The sequence below is a fragment of the Musca autumnalis genome, unplaced genomic scaffold (assembly GCF_047663935.1).
Source record: "Musca autumnalis isolate F117 unplaced genomic scaffold, ASM4766393v1 scaffold_3, whole genome shotgun sequence".
NCBI classification, from domain to species: domain Eukaryota; kingdom Metazoa; phylum Arthropoda; class Insecta; order Diptera; family Muscidae; genus Musca; species Musca autumnalis.
In genome coordinates, this window is record NW_027411866.1 from 210,338,373 (window position 1) to 210,358,339 (window position 19,967).

Genomic DNA, 19,967 nt, shown 5'->3' on the forward strand with positions numbered 1-19,967 from the left:
CTTTAAAAAATCCACGATTTTTTGAAAAATATTCTTTAAAAAATCCACGATTTTTTGAAAAATATTCTTTAAAAAATCCACGATTTTTTGAAAAATATTCTTTAAAAATTCCACGATTTTATGAAAAATATTCTTTAAAAAATCCACGATTTTTTGAAAAATATTCTTTAAAAAAATCCATGATTTTTTTGAAAAATATTCTTTAAAAAATCCACGATTTTTTGAAAAATATTCTTTAAAAAATCCACGATTTTTTGAAACATATTCTTTAAAAAATCCACGATTTTTTGAAAAATATTCTTTAAAAAATCCACGATTTTTTGAAAAATATTCTTTAAAAAATCCACGATTTTTTGAAAAATATTCTTTAAAAAATCCACGATTATTTGAAAAATATTCTTTAAAAAATCCACGATTTTTTGAAAAATATTCTTTAAAAAATCCACGATTTTTTGAAAAATATTCTTTAAAAAATCCACGATTTTTTGAAAAATATTCTTTAAAAAATCCACGATTTTTTGAAAAATATTCTTTAAAAAATCCACGTTTTTTGAAAAATATTCTTTAAAAAATCCACGTTTTTTTGAAAATTCCACGATTTTTTGAAAAATATTCTTTAAAAATTCCACGATTTTTTGAAAAATATTCTTTAAAAAATCCACGATTTTTTGAAAAATATTCTTTAAAAAATCCACGATTTTTTGAAAAATATTCTTTAAAAAATCCACGATTTTTTGAAAAATATTCTTTAAAAAATCCACGATTTTTTGAAAAATATTCTTTAAAAAATCCACGATTTTTTGAAAAATATTCTTTAAAAAATCCACGATTTTTTGATTTGTGGTGATAATCCTTCAAAAGATTTATTAAAAAATCTTCGTTTATTTGTCGGATATTCCTTGAAAAATATCCTTAAAAAATACAGGTTTATTTTCTGATATTCCTTGAAAAATGTTCCTTAAAATATCCAGGTTTAATTCTTTAAAAACTCCACGATTATTTGGGTGATATTTTTTGAAAAGTATTCTTTAAAAAATCCACGATTATTTGGGTGATATTTTTTGAAAAGTATTCTTTAAAAAATCCACGATTATTTGGGTGATATTTTTTGAAAAATATTCTTTAAAAAATCCACGATTATTTGGGTGATATTTTTTGAAAAATATTCTTTAAAAAATCCACGATTATTTGGGTGATATTTTTTGAAAAATATTCTTTAAAAAATCCACGATTTTTTGAAAAATATTCTTTAAAAATTCCACGATTTTTTGAAAAATATTCTTTAAAAAATCCACGATTTTTTGAAAAATATTCTTTAAAAAATCCACGATTTTTTGAAAAATATTCTTTAAAAAATCCACGATTTTTTGAAAAATATTCTTTAAAAAATCCACGATTTTTTGAAAAATATTCTTTAAAAAATCCACGATTTTTTGAAAAATATTCTTTAAAAAATCCACGATTTATTGAAAAATATTCTTTAAAAAATCCACGATTTTTTGAAAAATATTCTTTAAAAAATCCACAATTTTTTGAAAAATATTCTTTAAAAAATCCACAATTTTTTGAAAAATATTCTTTAAAAAATCCACGATTTTTTGAAAAATATTCTTTAAAAAATCCACGATTTTTTGAAAAATATTCTTTAAAAAATCCACGATTATTTGGGTGATATTTTTTGAAAAATATTCTTTAAAAAATCCACGATTATTTTGGTGATATTTTTTGAAAAATATTCTTTAAAAAATCCACGATTTTTTGAAAAATATTCTTTAAAAAATCCACGATTTTTTGAAAAATATTCTTTAAAAAATCCACGATTTTTTGAAAAATATTCTTTAAAAAATCCACGATTTTTTGAAAAATATTCTTTAAAAATTCCACGATTTTTTGAAAAATATTCTTTAAAAATTCCACGATTTTTTGAAAAATATTCTTTAAAAAATCCACGATTTTTTGAAAAATATTCTTTAAAAAATCCACGATTTTTTGAAAAATATTCTTTAAAAAATCCACGATTTTTTGAAACATATTCTTTAAAAAATCCACGATTTTTTGAAAAATATTCTTTAAAAAATCCACGATTTTTTGAAAAATATTCTTTAAAAAATCCACGATTTTTTGAAAAATATTCTTTAAAAAATTCACGATTTTTTGAAAAATATTCTTTAAAAAATCCACGTTTTTTTGAAAAATATTCTTTAAAAAATCCACGTTTTTTTGAAAAATATTCTTTAAAAAATCCACGATTTTTTGAAAAATATTCTTTAAAAAATCCACGATTTTTCGAAAAATATTCTTTAAAAAATCCACGATTTTTTGAAAAATATTCTTTAAAAAATCCACGATTTTTTGAAAAATATTCTTTAAAAAATCCACGATTTTTTGAAAAATATTCTTTAAAAAATCCACGATTTTTTGAAAAATATTCTTTAAAAAATCCACGATTTTTTGAAAAATATTCTTTAAAAAATCCACGATTTTTTGAAAAATATTCTTTAAAAAATCCACGATTTTTTGAAAAATATTCTTTAAAAAATCCACGATTTTTTGAAAAATATTCTTTAAAAAATCCACGATTTTTTGAAAAATATTCTTTAAAAAATCCACGATTTTTTGAAAAATATTCTTTAAAAAATCCACGATTTTTTGAAAAATATTCTTTAAAAAATCCACGATTTTTTGAAAAATATTCTTTAAAAAATCCACGATTTTTTGAAAAATATTCTTTAAAAAATCCACGATTTTTTGAAAAATATTCTTTAAAAAATCCACGATTTTTTGAAAAATATTCTTTAAAAAATCCACGATTTTTTGAAAAATATTCTTTAAAAAATCCACGATTTTTTGAAAAATATTCTTTAAAAAACCCACGATTTTTTGAAAAATATTCTTTAAAAAATCCACGATTTTTTGAAAAATGTTCTTAAAAAAACCCACGATTTTTTGAAAAATATTCTTTAAAAAATCCACGATTTTTTGAAAAATATTCTTTAAAAAATTCACGATTTTTTGAAAAATATTCTTTAAAAAATCCACGATTTTTTGAAAAATATTCTTTAAAAAATCCACGATTTTTTGAAAAATATTCTTTAAAAAATCCACGATTTTTTGAAAAATATTCTTTAAAAAATCCACGATTTTTTGAAAAATATTCTTTAAAAATCCACGATTTTTTGAAAAATATTCTTAAAAAATCCACGATTTTTTGAAAAATATTCTTAAAAAATCCACGATTTTTTGAAAAATATTCTTAAAAAATCCACGATTTTTTGAAAAATATTCTTTAAAAAATCCACGATTTTTTGAAAAAATATTCGTTAAAAAATCCACGATTTTTTGAAAAATATTCTTTAAAAAATCCACGATTTTTTGAAAAATATTCTTTAAAAAATCCACGACTTTTTGAAAAATATTCTTTAAAAAATCCACGATTTTTTGAAAAATATTCTTAAAAAATCCACGATTTTTTGAAAAATATTCTTTAAATAATCCACGATTTTTTGAAAAATATTCTTTAAAAAATCCACGATTTTTTGAAAAATATTCATTAAAAAATCCACGATTTTTTGAAAAATATTCTTTAAAAAATCCACGATTTTTTGAAAAATATTCTTTAAAAAATCCACGATTTTTTGAAAAATATTCTTTAAAAAATCCACGATTTTTTGAAAAATATTCTTTAAAAAATCCACGATTTTTTGAAAAATATTCTTTAAAAAATCCACGATTTTTTGAAAAATATTCTTTAAAAAATCAACGATTTTTTGAAAAATATTCTTTAAAAAATCCACGATTTTTTGAAAAATATTCTTTAAAAAATCCACGATTTTTTGAAAAATATTCTTTAAAATATCCACGATTTTTTGAAAAATGCACTATTATTTGGGTGATATTTTTTGAAAAATATTCTTTAAAAAATTCACGATTTTTTAAAAAATCCACTATTATTTGGGTGATTTTTTTTGAAAAATATTCTTTAAAAAAATCCCCGATTATTTGGGTGATATTTTTTTAAAAATCTTCTTTAAAAAATCCACGATTATTTGGGTGATATTTTTTGAATAATATTCTTTAAAAAATCCACGAAAATTTGGGTGATATTTTTTTTAAAAATATTATATTAAAAATCCCCTTTTAATTGTCTGATATTCCTTGAAAATATTTTTTAAATACTTATGGCACCGGCAGTTCAGGATGCGGTAGTTCATAAACCGTTAGCTATTAGTGGTTGCTCAACTTTGCTGAAATTTTAACATGTCCCCATACTAACCCCCCTTGTTATTGCTGTTGTTGCTGTTGTTCTTTTCTCGGCTTGCAGTGTTACTTTCCTGCCCTGTTCTATTTTGTAACAAAGTTCGGAAACCCCTTAAAAACTACCCTCTAATTTCTCAACCTAACCTTCCATTTAGGATAAATCAAACCGATCAGCTCACAAAAACCACAATGATGACGATTCAAGTGATTCGGATGTTTCATCATGTGAATCGCAAGGTTCAACACCAGATCTCAAAACCACCTCAAAGAGTTTAGATAAGAATAAACATTTAATAACCAAATTGTTAACCACCCTAGAACAAAGGTCGTCGAGTAACTCCAATGAAGAAGAAGATGATGACGATGAAGATGATAGCGATAATGAGAATGAAAATGATGATGAAGCGGTGGATAAAGCCAAAACCTGGGCAGATGAAAATCCCATAACACAGCAAGAAATTGATGATATATGGGCGGATAAATCACCCGAATATAGGGCAGCCACACCCACCTATATACGCCAGCAATTTGGAAAAGATATTATAGCCCAAAAATATGGCAAGGTTGGAAGTAAAAAAACTAAAAGTCCTCCTTCATCGAAACTCCCCATAGAACTTGATCAAGATTTAATGGCTGGTTTACAAGTAGAATTTAGTAGGACCACTTTGGAGGAAGACGGAGACGAGTCGCATGCCTCCGAAGATGAAGACTCTGATAATCCCCAGAAATCCCTTTCCAATGATTATGCAAAATTAAAAGCAAATCCCATCTTTAATCCTGATATGTCCCTAAATTTGGAACAATTGGCTAGACAATGTGAAAAATCTCCCAGTCCCAACAACAGGGCACAAAATAGTAGTTGTAGAGGTAGTGATGCCAGGCAACCCAGTAATTGGCAGACAAAATTTTCTCGGCGTCAACAACAACAGAGTGCACAAATTGAAATTCCCCACAAACCCTGTACCACCAATTATTCCTACTCCTCCAGTAGTTGTTCTCCTCAGAGTAGAGAAAATAGTGTTAGCCCCACAAACATGTATGGCGGTAATACCAATCCCTCACCGCCAATCACCTGCTGTTCCGATGCACCCTGTAGTTGTAGTTGTACCAATTTGAATTCTCAATTTCAAAATCAAAATCTAAATCAAAATTTTATCAATCAAAATCAAGAAGATGCAAATTTTAGAAAAATTTCCCATGACTCAAAATCATCATCTAAATCTCTTCATAATTCATATTTACCACAGTTTAGCCGTTCAGCAGTGGGTGGTTCCAAATTCCTCACAAATTGTCATCCCTATAATCCGGAGGAATATGATGGCTTGGAATTTGAATCACGTTTCGAATCGGGTAACTTAGCCAAAGCTGTACAAATAACACCAGCCTATTATGAATTGTATCTGCGACCAGATTTGTATACCAGTCGCTCCAGACAATGGTTTTATTTTCGGGTTCGGAAAACGAAGAGGAATATGTTATACAGGTGAGTGAGGAAATTTTGTAGTGTCTTAAATTATTGTGTTTAATTTTTTTAAATTATTGTATTTATTTTTTCCTTCTTATCTCCCCGTTTTCTTATTTTAATTTTAGATTTTCCATTGTCAATTTAATTAAATCGGATAGTTTGTACAATGATGGCATGCGTCCGCTCATGTACTCCACCCATAATGCCAAAACAAAAAACATCGGTTGGGTGCGTTGCGGTGACAACATCTGTTACTATCGCAATGACGATGAGTAAGTTTAACAACAAAATAACACCAAAGAATTGTACATAAAAATTTTGTAATTCACATATGAGACATTCCATGTAGAAAACAATAACATTAGACATAAAATCCACAGGTCGAGATAAAAATGATCATCGCCAAATTACATACCGTCAGCTCTATTAATTATCATTTCATTTTTTCATTACAAAATAATGTAAACTACTTTCTGTACAACCATTAGGTTGAAAATGCCATTTATTTACTCATTACTAAGTAATGAATGAGCGTGGGACAGTGTGTGTGTGTCCAACTACAAAACCAAGAGTTGCGTGTTGAATGCTCACCGTCTGCAAACGAGTTCGTAGTAATTTAAGCTACAAATCAGAAGTTCGAGTGCTCAATCCCAACAGCAGGCAAAGTAAAAATGTGAAGTGTGATAAACTTGAAACAAATCGTTCGTTCTAGGTATAGAACATATGGCTCATTTACCTAAAGAGTGGCATAACTCAAAAAATGCGTTTTCTGAGTTAAACATTTCTATTTTTTCTACGACTTCTATTCTTTTTTTTTATAAATTTTCATGCTGATAAAACTCAAAACTCAAAGGCCTGTTCTTTCATCTTGTCTTTAAAGTCCATTTTTGTTATACCTTACTTTAAGAAAAGTAAGGAATAAAGTTCGCATTACAAGGGATTTGTTATTACATCTTCCATTTAAACTAAATGTTATATTTTGTAAAAATATGGCAATATCAAGCAAAAAAATCTGTATACCTCAAGTTTTCTCAATCTGATTGGTTGATTTGAATTTTCTGACAATTTTTTCTTGCTTTTGGTGCAGCATACTCTCGGGCGCAGTATAAATTTTAAAAGGAACACAAAGTTCCTTTTATTTTATCTGACACTTATTTTTAAAGCAAACATGTAAGAATAAAAAATGGGTTATCTGACCGATACCGGCCAATATAGTTTTAGCTTATTTACTACGGGTTTGCCATGATTAAACAAAACAAGTAAAAAAGTGTCAGTCGGCTTTGCCGACAGAGATATACCCTCAGCTAATGTGAAGTGAAACTTTCATCTACGGACAGATCGAATGTATTTAGGGTCTCTTCAGAAATTTGTAGCCCTTTTTGAAAATTTGAACTTGACAAAAATTTAGATTAGGAATTAACTGAACTAAGACAAAAATATTGAACTTTTGTGGGGGAGGTGCCCTTAGGGAGGACCGATATGGGCCATTTTAGAAGTTAAACTAATTTTTTACAAAATATTTGGAGATGCAAAGTTTGGACCAAATTGTTTGCCCATTCAAGTGTTATCGTCCTAGCATTTTAGTGAAATTGTCTAAATATTGGGGAGAAGTACCGAATGTTGTGAACCGGTATTGCCCATGATACTAAAGTTTGGATATAATATGACGAAGAACAAATGTTGGACCAAATCGGCTGAACAGTTCGAGACTTATCGTGCTCTCTGACCGCCACATATAGTGACATAGGGGTTTTTTACACCTTTCGGGCTGTTTTCCCAAGAAATATGGACTTGCCCTGAAAAAAATTGACCTTAGTAATGGAGGTAGCGATTGCAAATCGCTTCAACAAAAATCAAAGTGATTAGAGAACAGGTCTTAAAGTGAACTTATCCGAAGTTTTGTGTGGGAGGTACCAGAAGGAGTAGACAAATATAGTCCATATTCGAACCTGATCTATATCTGGTAGATATTATGAGAATGTGTAAAGTATGGACCAAATCGGTCACTCCCATCAAGAGTTATCGAGCGCACAGTTTTTCCGAATATTTTTGAACTTTTGTGGGGTAGGTACCTGAAGGAGTGGTCCGATATGGCTTATCTACGAACTTAAAGTACGTTTGGAAACAATATTACGAAGGCCAAGTTTTGGCCGGAATCAGCATTTCCGTTCGAGAATTATTTTGCTCTTCCACCCATAAACATGGTGTCATAGGGGTTGTTTTTTAACTTTCAGGCTATTTTTTCAGGAAGTTTGGACTTGCCCCTGAGGAAACTTGTACCTTCGTATAGGGGACAGTGAATACATGATGTTACAACAAACACCAAGGCGATTCGAAAGCAGGTCCTAAACTGAACTTTTCCGAAATTTTGTGTGGGAGGTACTCGAAGGAGTTTACCGATTAAGTCCATATTGGATCCTCATCTAAGTCTGGTCGAAATTTCATAATGTGCAAAGTATGGACCAAATCGGTTACTCCCTTCAAGAGTTATCGTACGCACAAATTTTCCGAACATTTTTGAACTTTTGTGGGGGAGGTACCGGAAGGAGTGGACCGATATAATCCATATTTGAACTTAAACTAAGTTTGGACAAAATATTACGATAGCCAAATTTTGGACCGAATCGGCAGATCCGTTCGAGAGTTATCTTGCGCTCCAACCACTACACACGGTGTCATAGGGTTTTTTGTAACTTTCAAGCTATTTTCTCAGGAAGTATGGACTTGTCCCTAATGAAACTTACAGCGTCGTATAGAAGACAGCGAATACAACTTGCGTAAACAAAAATCAAAGCGATTCGAGACCAGGTCCTAAAGTGAACTTTTCCGAAATTTTGTGTGGGAGGTACCCGAAGCAGGGGACCATATTGGAACCTCATCTAAGTTTGGTAGAAATTACACGATGTGCAAAGTATGGACCAAATCGGTTATTCCCTACAAGAGTTATCGTGCGCACAAGTTTTGCGACAACCGAATCGATTGATCCGTTCGAGAGTTATCGTGCGCACCAGCCTGCCAGACAGACAGACTGACGGACATTGCTAGATCTACTCAAAATTGTCTGAAACGGATATCGTACAAACATACTTAGGGTCTAAAACTCTTTTGCCAAAAGGCTGAGGGTATAAAAAGTTCAAATCATGCTTGATCTTATAAAGACATTTATGACTGATATTTGGCTAGCTCTTCGGAAATGTTTTGCAAATTTGTGCGCACTATAACACTTGAAGGAATTAACTGATTTGGTCCATACTTTGCACATCGTGAAATTTTTACCAGACCTAGATAAGGTTCCAATATGAACATGATCGGTCCACTCCTTCGTGTAACTTTCACACAAAATTTCGAATCGCTTTGATTTTTGTTGTAGCAACTTATATTCGCTGTCCACCATACGACGGTACACATTTCATCAGGGGCAAGTCAATACTTCCTGAGAAAATAGCCGGGAAGTTGCAAAAAAACGGTATGACACTGTGTGTGGTGTTGGGAGGGCATGATAACTCTCGAACGGATCTGCCGATTTGGTCCAAAGTTTGGCCTTCGTTATATTTTTTTAAACTTAGTTTAAGTTCGAAGATAAGCCATATCGGTCCACTCCTTTAGTTCAAAACATTTCGGTTAAATGGTACGCACGACAACTCTCAAAGGGAAAAACGGATTTGGTCCTTACTATTCATATTGTAATATCTCTACGGGACATATATCAGGTTCGAATATGGACTAGAGTTGTACCAAAGGAACTATATGGAACTATCTAGTTCACTTCGCAGTTCCAATGGCCCACATCTTTTCTTTAAACAAACTGCGTATACTTACTATCACACGTTATATTTCATGATGTTACTCATACGTTTTGGAACTACTACAAGGAACTAGGAACTAGATTACCCAACTCTAATATGGACTATATAGGTTCACTCCTTTGGCAAAAGTATAGTTTAAGGCCTGCTCCCGGATCGTTTTGCTTCTTTTTGTAGCAACTTGTATTTCCTGCCCCCATTACGAGAGTACACGTTTTTTCAGGCCAAGTGCATAGTTTCTGAAAAAATGGTCCGAAAACTGTAAAAACCCCTATGGCACCATGTGTAGCGGCTGGAGCGCACGATAACTCCCGAACGAATCCGCCGAATCGGTCCAAAAGAATCCCTTTGACTTTTGTTGTAACAAATTGTATTCGCTTTTCCAATTACAACGGTACATGTTTTTTTCTTGGACAAGTCCTTACTCCTTGCGATAATGGTGCAAAAGCTCCAAGGAGCCTGGCGACACCAACTGAGCTCGGTAATAGCTAAGATAACCCACGAAGGGAGAAACCGATTTTATCCAAACGTTGTATATCGTGTTATATAGACGGTAGAAGTATTGAGAGTTACTTATTTTAGGCCTGAGGGTACATCTCTGATACTTTAAAAAATTTCAATCGCCAGTTTGTGGGTTTAGATGTGTCACTCTTTGAGTAAATGAGCAATATAATTTTTCAGCTCATTTGTCCTATTTTATGGGGTTAGTTAGTTAATTATGGCTACCAACAAGCATTATATAGACTAGTTATTTAGTAATGAAAGTTTTTACTGGGTAATTCTGGTTACAAAAGCTTACTTAGTTGGCCTATTACAGAGCATTGGTCCTATAAGCCGAACTAATAAAATTCCTCTCTGTTTGTTGCTTTGCTTTTTGGAATACCGCGTTTTTCGATCTCGCCTTCCACTTGTTCGCTCCATCGAAGCCATGCCCTGCACAGCTCTGCGCGTACCACAATGTGGCAGGTTTTTATACGCCTTTCAGTGGGTTCATCATCGTTCATTCTTATGACATGGCGTAGCCAACACAATGGCTGTATCACGATGCGTTTAACTTCACTGATATCGTTGTATATTTGATACAGCTCGTGGTTCATACAACGCACAGTGGTTCAGAAATCGATGTTCCTGGCCAAAATACTTATTTTTTGTTGTCACCGATTGTTAATTTTTATATGCGAGTCGATAATAATCATATTAAAACTAAGGAAACCAAAAAATTAGATCAAAATATTGGAAGGTGTTGGCCTGGCGTGCTTCTAATGACGAATAATGTTTCCCAATATTGGTAAATACGTAATTTTTGCAAATTTCTGGAAAAAGAAGCAGCTATTTGTCAGAAACTATAACATATAATGTGTATGTAAGATTGCTGCCTTTAAGAGTCGTTTCAATAAATTACCGTAGCGTTTACACGAAGCGAGCTATTTTATTTTTCCTCAGGTACTAAATTTCAGTGAAATTCCAAATTTAGTGGACTAGAACTTTTAGGGAACAGCTTGGAACAGAGTCTCGTTTTCACAGAATGATGCCCAAGAGTGTCCTCTTTCAGTCCATATGTACTTTTGTACCCGTCCCGTTCCATCCGTTTAACATTTTTTTAAATTACATGGGTCCGTTTAACACTTTTTTAAATTTTTTGAAATTAATTTAAAAAATTACATAGAAAAAAATTTAATTTTTTGAAAAAAAAAAATTGAAATCATTTTTTAAACAAATAATTTTCCAAAAAAATGTTTTTTAATTTGTTGTATTTTTATGGTTTGTTTATTGGTGTTTGTCCTTTTTAAATAGTTAGAATATAAGAACAACTAAAAACACGCATATATTGATGGAAAATCTGAAAACTTTGAATCCCTTGAATTCCTCTGAAACCGCTAGAACGAATTTGGTACGAATTTTAATGTGTCGGAAAGCTGAGTTATCCGTCGGAGTTATCTGTCGAACAAAAAAAGAATTATGAAAATATCTCTATCCGTTCAAAAGTTACAGACTTTTGACCAGAAAAAACGATACTGAGCCACTGTGCGACGTGGAAATTCACAATCAAAATTGGTAAAATTCGGTTCATATTTGGATATAGCTCCCATATATATTCTCGGCCGATTCTAGGTATTTGATGCACGAAACGCGCTATATATGTCAGATTTCAATAAAATTTGGAATGTTTGCCGGGATTTGGCCTAGAAATAAGTGTGCGCGAAATTACATCGAAATCGGTTCAGATTTGGATATAGCTCTCATATATATTTTAGGCAGATTTGAGGTTTTTCATGCACGAAACACGCTATATTTGTCCGATTTCAATGAATTTTGGAACGTGTGAAGGTGGTTAGTCTAGAAATAACTGTGCCAAATCATATCGAAATCGGTTCAGATTTGGATATAGCTCCCATATATAATTTCGACCGATTTGAGGTATTTGATGCACGAAACACGCTATATTGTCCAATTTTGAAGAAATTTGGACTTGTGACGGAATTTGATCTACAAATAAATGTGAAAAATTATATCGAAATCTGTTCTGATTTGGATTTAGCTCCCATATATATTTTACATATTTACAGTGGTGTAGGGTATTATACAGTCGGCCCCGCCCGACTTTGATCCTTTCCTTACTGGTTTTGTGTTACTTTTGTTTGACGAGATGTGGCTTTATTCTTAAACTGCTTAATTAGCCCAAAGTAACATCTGTTGGCCAACACAACATTAGCATTAGTAGCATGTGGTTATTGGCATAAATTGTTCCACTTCTTTTTGAACTTCGCATCTCGTATAACCTTTTCTAGCAGGATGTTGAAGCGATCACACGACAGGCCGTCTCCTTGTCTGAAACCTCTTTTGGTAATAAACTCTTAGAAGAGGTTCCTTCCTATTTTAACTGAGGACCGAGTATCAGTCAATGTCATCTTACAAAGCCGAATTAGCTTACCTTTGAACGTATAGGGCTGTTGAAGGCCGCTTTATAAACAACAAAAAGATGGTATGTGTCGTTCTGCATTTCTTGGGTCTTTTTCAAGATTTTATCGTTCGCACAATATCCCTGACACTATCTTATAAGCAATAGGGAACAGACTTATGTCGCTGTAGTTAGGGCACACAGTCTTATCTCCCTTCTTATGGACGGGAACGGGATGGATGCTCGGGTTCCAAGCATCGGGTACGCGTTTCGATGAGGCACATTTTGGGTATATACACTCTAGCCCAAAGGCTGGGGGTATAAACATGTTCCTCTTGGAAACAATGGTTTTAGACCCCAAGTATGTTAAGACCAAAACTTTTTCAGACAATTAGGCCATGTCTGTTGTATGACTGTCTGTTATTCTCGCTTTGAGTATTTGTACCGTGTAATTATACCATCAGCATTTATGCTAACGAGGGAAAATGTACCTCATCGAAATAATGGTTATAGATGCCAAGTATGTTTGGACGAAATGTGTTTCAGACAATTTGGAGTCGATTTAGCAATGTCCGTCTGCCTGGCTGGCTGGTGCGCACGATAACTCTGGAACGGGTGAACCGATTTGGTCCAAAATTTGGCTTTCGTAATAGTTTTCGTCCAAACTTAATTTAAGTTCGAAGATATGTTATATCGGTCCATTCCTTCCGGTACCTCCCCCACAAAAGTTCGGAAATGTTCGAAAAATGTGTGCAAACTATAACTCTTGAAGGGAGTAACCGATTAGGACCAATCGGTCCACTCCTTCAGGTACCTCCGACACAAAATTTCGGAAAAATTCAGTTTAGAACCTGTTCTCGAATCTCTTTAATTTTTTGTTGTAGCAACTTGTATTCACTGCCCGGTTTACGACGGTACATGTCTCATTAAGAGCAAGTCCATACATCCTGAGAAAATAGCCTGAAAGATGCGAAACCCCCTATGGCAGCGTGTGTAGTGGTTGGAGATAAAGACAACTCTCGAACCGATCTGCCGATTTGGTCCAAAATTTGACTTCGCAATATTTTGTCCGAACATAATTTAAGTTCCATCATAAGCCATATCGGTTCAATCCTTCAGGTACCTCCCCCACAAAAGTTCAAAAATGTTCGGAAAAATTGTTCGCACGATAACTCTTGAAGGGAGTGACCGATTTAGTTCATACTTTACACATCCTAATATGTCTACCTCTATATCAGGCTCGAATGTGAATTATGTTTGTCCACTCCTTCGGGTACCTATCACACAAAATTAAGGATAAGTTCACTTTAAGACCTGCTCTCGAATCACTTTGATTCACTGTCTCAATTACGACGGTAAAAGTTTTTTCAGGGGCAAGTCCATACTTCTTGAGAAAACAGCCCGAAAGATGTAAAAAACCCTATGGCACCATATATAGTGGCTGGAGAGCACGATAATTTTCGAACTAACCGATTTGGTTCAAAATTTGGCCTTACCGGCCCACAACTTCCGGTAATTCCCCCGACTATTTAAAAAATGTCACTTAAATGATATGCACGATATCTCTTGAACAAATTTCGTCCAAACTTTGGATCTCCTAATATTTTTTTCCAAATTTAGTTTAACTTCTAAAATGGAGGTACCTTAGGGAACCACAGATCCCACTCATTCAAGTCTGCTGCGGTCTTGCATTGCAGGAACGCTTTGGAGGCACTAGGATCAATCGTTACCTTGTGCTGGGTCCCGGGGCATTGCGACATCGAGGGAAATGAAAATGCAGATGAATTGGCGCTTCGCGGATCTGAGTCAAACGACATCGCAATCGATAACTCAATCAAGCCACCCTTGTGTCATTTCATGCGGCTCTTAGAACAAGTATACAGGGAGAAGGCTGGTCAGATTTGGAACAACGAACCTGGCTGTAAGGTATCAATGGCTGCAAGACCACTTCTCTACTCTCTATGAGAAAACCCGACCTGAAACTAATGGTTGGAATAATTACGGGACACTGCAGAATAAGACCAATGACCTGCAAATGGGATAGAGATGACTCCATGGACTACCGCAGATTATGCGAATATGAAGAAGAAACCAGAGACGACTGAGCACTTATTATGCCGTTGCCCAATGCTCTTGAGCAGGAGAATTCAAACAATGGGTGAACATACAGTATCATCTCTGACAACATTCTGCACGGTGCGCCTTAATTAATTTTAAATGGAAGGTGCTTACACCTGGGAAGTTTTTGCAGATTCTGAAACTACAATGCTCATAGATGAGAAATATCAAGAAACAAAAAAATCCCCGGAGGAATTTCCAAATAAATCGCGATTTAAGTTCGCATTTTCAGGGGTTCTTTAGGTTTGTACGCTTTTGTTGGGAAACCGCTAGTCCTATGTAAATGGGCCTAAAGAAAATGTTGTAGCTGTGAAAATTCTCCACAAGATTGACCTTTATGATATTTTCGTAGGTTTTACCGTTTTTGAGATATAGAAGTTCAAATTGAGACAATGCACTGACTGTATCGTCTCCTTATAAAACATTATTATACTGCAATTTTCCAAATTAAACTTTTATATCTTGAAAATGGTAAAGCCTAGGAAAAAATAAATCATCCAATCTTGTAGGGAATTTTCAGAGCTTCAACTTTATCTGTAGTCCCATTTTGATATGACTTGCGGTTTCCAAGCAAAATCTTGAAGACTTAAGATAAAAACCTAAAAATTCGAACTGAACCTCTATATCTCAAAATAGGTAAAACCTACGAAAAAACCTTAAGGTCAGTCTTGTAGAGAATTTTCACAGCCACAACACTTTCTTTAGACTCATTTCGATACGACTTACGGTTTCCAACCAAAATCGTGAAAACCTCAAAAACTCCTAAAATTGTGAATTTTGATCGCGATTTATTTAAAAATCCCTCCGGCGATTTTTTCTGATTAATTTTTCTTATCTATGAGCATTGCTGTTTCAGAATCAGCGAAATCTTCCCATGTGTAAGCGGTTTTCATCAAAAGTTAGTTATGGCGCACTGGGCATGATATTGTTTTATAAGGAGGCGATACAGTCAGGGCATTGTCTCAATTTGAACTTCTATATCTCAAAAATTTTAAAACCTACGAAAATATCATAAAGGTCAATCTTGTGGAGAATTTTCACAGCTACAAAAGGTCCATTAGGCACATTCACATAGGACTCGCGGTTTCCAAGCAAAATCGTGAAAACCTAAAGTACCCCTAAATATGTGAACTTTAATTGCGATTTATTTGAAAATCCCTCCGGCGATTTTTTTGTTTCTTGAGATTTCTCATCTATGAGCATTGTAGTTTCAGAATCTACAAAAATTTTCCAGGTGTAAGCAACTTCCATTTAAATTTGGTTAAGGCACACCGTGTCTGCCAAGCCGAGCCGACAACACTGCTTTTTCTCGCCAAGGGTCTGAAGTGGCTTCAACATGAACGAAATACAGCACCTTAAGTGCAGTGTTTAAGTGCAGTTTAAGGTCTGTTAGAAGATCCTTTGGAAATGTAGGGCGGTGCTGTTCGTTGTTGCCCTGCTTACAACGGTATTATGTTTTCCGTGGACAAGTCCATGCTTCCTGGCATACTGTTCCATAAGTTAAGTTCCATAAGTTCCCACTGAAATGACTAGTGGGCGATATATCCCAAAATAAGATCCACTTCCATAATGGACTATGTACGTCCATTCCTTTAAGTGCCTCCTCTGCAACACTTTTGAACTTTAATCCTAATCCAAATGTCCAAGAAAGGCCACAAAATAATGAAAATACCATAAATACATTCGATCTGACCGTAGATGAAAGTTTCAATTCACAAAGGCTAAGGGTATATCTCGGTCGGCAAAGCCGACTGATACTTTTTTACTTGTTTCTTCCAAAGTTAGTCTAAGCTCGAAGACAGTTTTAGCCACCTTTTCCATTAAAATTATCTGCAATTTGTCATTTCGAGTTCTCTATGAACCAGAAATAGCCTTAACAAAAATTTCAGACATAGGACAATATACCTGTACTAGCCGATATGATGTAATTTGAGGGTTTCAGGCAAATTTCCAACCGGATCATTCGTAATTCGGATTTCAAGTTCTCTGTGGACAAAAAATCTCTTCTCAAAATTTAGTATAATCGTCTATTTAACCGTACACATGCACATTCTTTAACCCAATTAGCTTTAATTCCGTTTTTTGAGTTCGTCGAAAACAGAAAATTTCCCTAACAAGTTTATTGGCGATGTTCTAGATTAGTTTCGGATCCTACACATTGCCAATATTTATGATTTTGAGTTGTTTAGTTCGACCATTATTTTAATTAATCTAAACATATGTTTAGATAAAGGCAAAAGAGATGACAACGACGCAAGGTCGCCGTTTACGCTTGGTGGAGTTATTGTTATCGTTGTAATATATTTAAGGATTAAATCGAACATTGGTGGCGTCGTCTTTTATTTTAAGTTTTATTTAAGTATTATTTATCCTGATGATGTATTTCGAAGAAAGACGAAATATCGGTCAAAATAATAAATAAATAAAAACAACAAAAAAACTAAGACCTCGAGCTCGGCAAAGTTCAAAAATACCAAAGTTCAAATAAGTTCTACTGTTTATCGTATTTCCTTAAAGGAGGGCTACAAAAGTCGAACCCCCTTAAATAAAATATTTGTATTTCTTTTTTGGGGAAAAGGAGTTCTTAATCTGTGGTAAAAAAAGACTATTGCTCTTTTCATATTTGCCCCAAGGAATGTCTCAAATGTATTTTTAAGTTAAAATATGCACAACCGTACACTCTTATAATTGGGTTCAACAACATCTGACCCCCATTTTCCACAAAGACGAAATTACATACATAGTAACATATGAATTTCACATGTAAATTGAAGTAATTATGAACTTTTTGTTTAACTTTAATTTACACAGAAAATATCTATTAAAATGTGTAAAATTTTGAGCAAACATTATCATGCACGCCAGATAGAGGAGCAATATAGAGTATAATTATACACACACCTACATACATATTTAGAGTAAAGAATATTTCACATAATTGCAATTTGTATTATAATGAGCTCTTCTTCTCTTGTATTTTTTTCATTTCTTTTCTTCTCTTCTATGTACAATATTTGTATTACTTGTTCTTACAACAAAATGTTTGTCACAATTTCTTTTAATTAATGTTACTATGTTTCCCTTGTTTCATCCATTCCATGACTCTATCATTTGAACTAATTAACATTTTTTGTCATTGTCAACGCCTTTTGCGTTGCTTTACTGTATTTGTTTGTGTACGTCTTCGTGTGTGTGTGTGTTTTGTGTAATAAATGTCATGATATTTCTTTTTAGCAACCAAACCAGTGAAGAGGAAGAGGACAATTCTTCATATACTCTAACATTTAATATTGAATTTGAGCATGACAATGATACAGTATATTTTGCTCATAGTTATCCGTACACCTACAGTGATTTACAGGTAAGAATAATATGATAAAGAAAAGTGTAAAAAGATTTGTTTATTTTTTCTTCTTTGGATAAAGAAGAGTGGGAGGAAAAATTAATTAATGTTGTGCTTGGCAACCTCCTTTGAGAAAACTGAGTAATACATATAATGAAGCTGAATGAAAGATTGACTTACCTTTAATGTAATTCATTTATCGGGGAAAATAAAATCTGTAAAGAAATGAAGAAAGGAAAACTGTTATTTAATATCAATGATTATTAAGGCAAGCAAATTATTGGAAACTTTTAAAAGTCCTTCCAAGTATTTAATTATTTGCTTGAAAACTAAAACTCAGTCTTTGATTTTACTTAAATTTAAATAAGCTTCCACAGTTATCAATAGAGACCTCAATATAAACAACCCCAGCATAAACTGTCACAATATGACATTAATTAATTTTTTTATTTTATGTTTTGTTCGTTTATGAATTTAACAATAAAAAATTGATTTTAATAATATTTATCGGCCACCAAAAACATGGCCGCAAACAAATAATCGAACAAACAGCAGGACAATTACGAGCGACAACAACAACAATACCAACTCCAACCAACAGATGACAATGACATTTTTATTTCATTGAAAACTGTGTTAATCAGTGATGTGCTTTTTTATCTCTTTCACAGGATTATTTAATGGAAATACAAAAGAATCCAGTAAAATCGAAATTTTGCAAATTAAGACTGTTGTGCCGGACATTGGCTGGTAATAATGTCTACTATTTGACAGTGACAACACCGGCCGTAACAGAGGAATTAATGAAGGTAGGTGAAATGTATGAATGAAATTATTTGTATTCGATTTTTTATTTGCTTGTTGAGGGTGGGTAGACAATGTGTTTGTGGTTGGTAATCAATTAAATATTCATTTATAACAATTATAAAAAATAATGTGGACAACACATTAAATATACGTGAACTGCTGTTACAGGAAACACATACAAAAATATAAAATACAAAATAAAATATAAAAAATGGTAAATATTAAAAATATTAAATGTAAAATATAAAATATAAAAATACCTTATAAAATAACATATAAAATATAATATATAAATTACAAAATAATATATAAAATCTACAAGAAAATATTAAATGTAAAAAAATAAAATATAAAATATAAAACAAACAAAATATAAAATTTAAATTTTGAAAACAAAAACCCGAGATCAAGCTGAATTGTTTTACAACATTTAAATAATACACATCTCGACAAAACTGCCAAAGTGAATCTGTAAAATATAATATATAAAATATAATATAACAAACATAATATATAAAATATAAAAAAAATTTAAATTATAAAATATTAAAAATATAAAATACAAAAAATTTAAAATATATAAAATATAACATACGAAATATAAAATATAATATAACAAATATAAAATACAAAATAAAATACATAAAATATACAATATATTAGATATAAAATATAAAAAAAAAACAAAATATAAAAGCAAGTTAAATAAAACACTGTAAAAATATAAGATATAAAATATAAAAAATTTAAAATATAATATATAAAATACAAAATATAGAATAAATAAAATATAAACTATTAAATACAAAATAAAAATATAAAATGTAACATACAAAATATAATATACTAGCAAATGCCCGCTACTTCGTATGCGGAAAGGAAACGAAATATATACAGTATGCAAAGTTCATATTCGTACACACCTAAAAACTTAATAAAATCGTTATTAATTCCATATTTTATGTGCAAATATGAAATAATTGATTGGAATTACCATAACGAAGAAAGATTTAAGAATAACAAAACAAATTTTTAATTTATTCCGTCATTTAGGTATAGATGGCGCCTGTGTGGGTGGCAAAGTTCGTATTCGTACACCTATAAGCACTATATATTTGGAGTTTTTAAGGATTTTCAAAGCAAAATACCGCACATTTTTGTACTTTTCTTCTTTTGGAATGCCTCTGCTATAGAAATATGTAAAAATAACGGCAATTTTATTAAAAATTTGGCATGAACAAAAAGTCGGACGAATATGTGAAATACTTAAGAAAA

General features: G+C 32.0%; 2 protein-coding genes across 19 annotated transcripts in view; one reads left to right on the forward strand and one right to left on the reverse strand.

The window, feature by feature from the left end:
• Nucleotides 1-19,967, reverse strand: part of Nadsyn (NAD synthetase) — a 443,475-nt gene that overhangs the window by 298,810 nt on the left and 124,698 nt on the right. For 2 of the 3 annotated variants that reach the window (XM_073976472.1, XM_073976473.1), the window contains exon 2: nucleotides 18,066-18,100. The gene's annotated coding sequence lies outside the window, so the exon portion shown is untranslated. Of the gene's footprint in view, nucleotides 1-18,023; nucleotides 18,101-19,967 lie in introns of all 3 variants that reach the window. The other variant, XM_073976476.1, reaches the window with a different exon arrangement.
• Nna1 (Nna1 carboxypeptidase) overlaps nucleotides 1-19,967 on the forward strand; it is a 411,438-nt gene that overhangs the window by 273,813 nt on the left and 117,658 nt on the right. For 9 of the 16 annotated variants that reach the window (XM_073976458.1, XM_073976457.1, XM_073976459.1 and 6 more), the window contains exons 4-8: nucleotides 4,413-4,820; nucleotides 5,505-5,740; nucleotides 5,848-5,994; nucleotides 17,777-17,903; nucleotides 18,557-18,694. In XM_073976458.1, the coding sequence (XP_073832559.1) occupies nucleotides 4,413-4,820; nucleotides 5,505-5,740; nucleotides 5,848-5,994; nucleotides 17,777-17,903; nucleotides 18,557-18,694 (1,056 nt within the window). The remainder of the gene's footprint in view (nucleotides 1-4,412; nucleotides 4,821-5,504; nucleotides 5,741-5,847; nucleotides 5,995-17,776; nucleotides 17,904-18,556; nucleotides 18,695-19,967) is intronic. The other 7 variants (XM_073976461.1, XM_073976468.1, XM_073976469.1 and 4 more) reach the window with 1 other exon arrangement.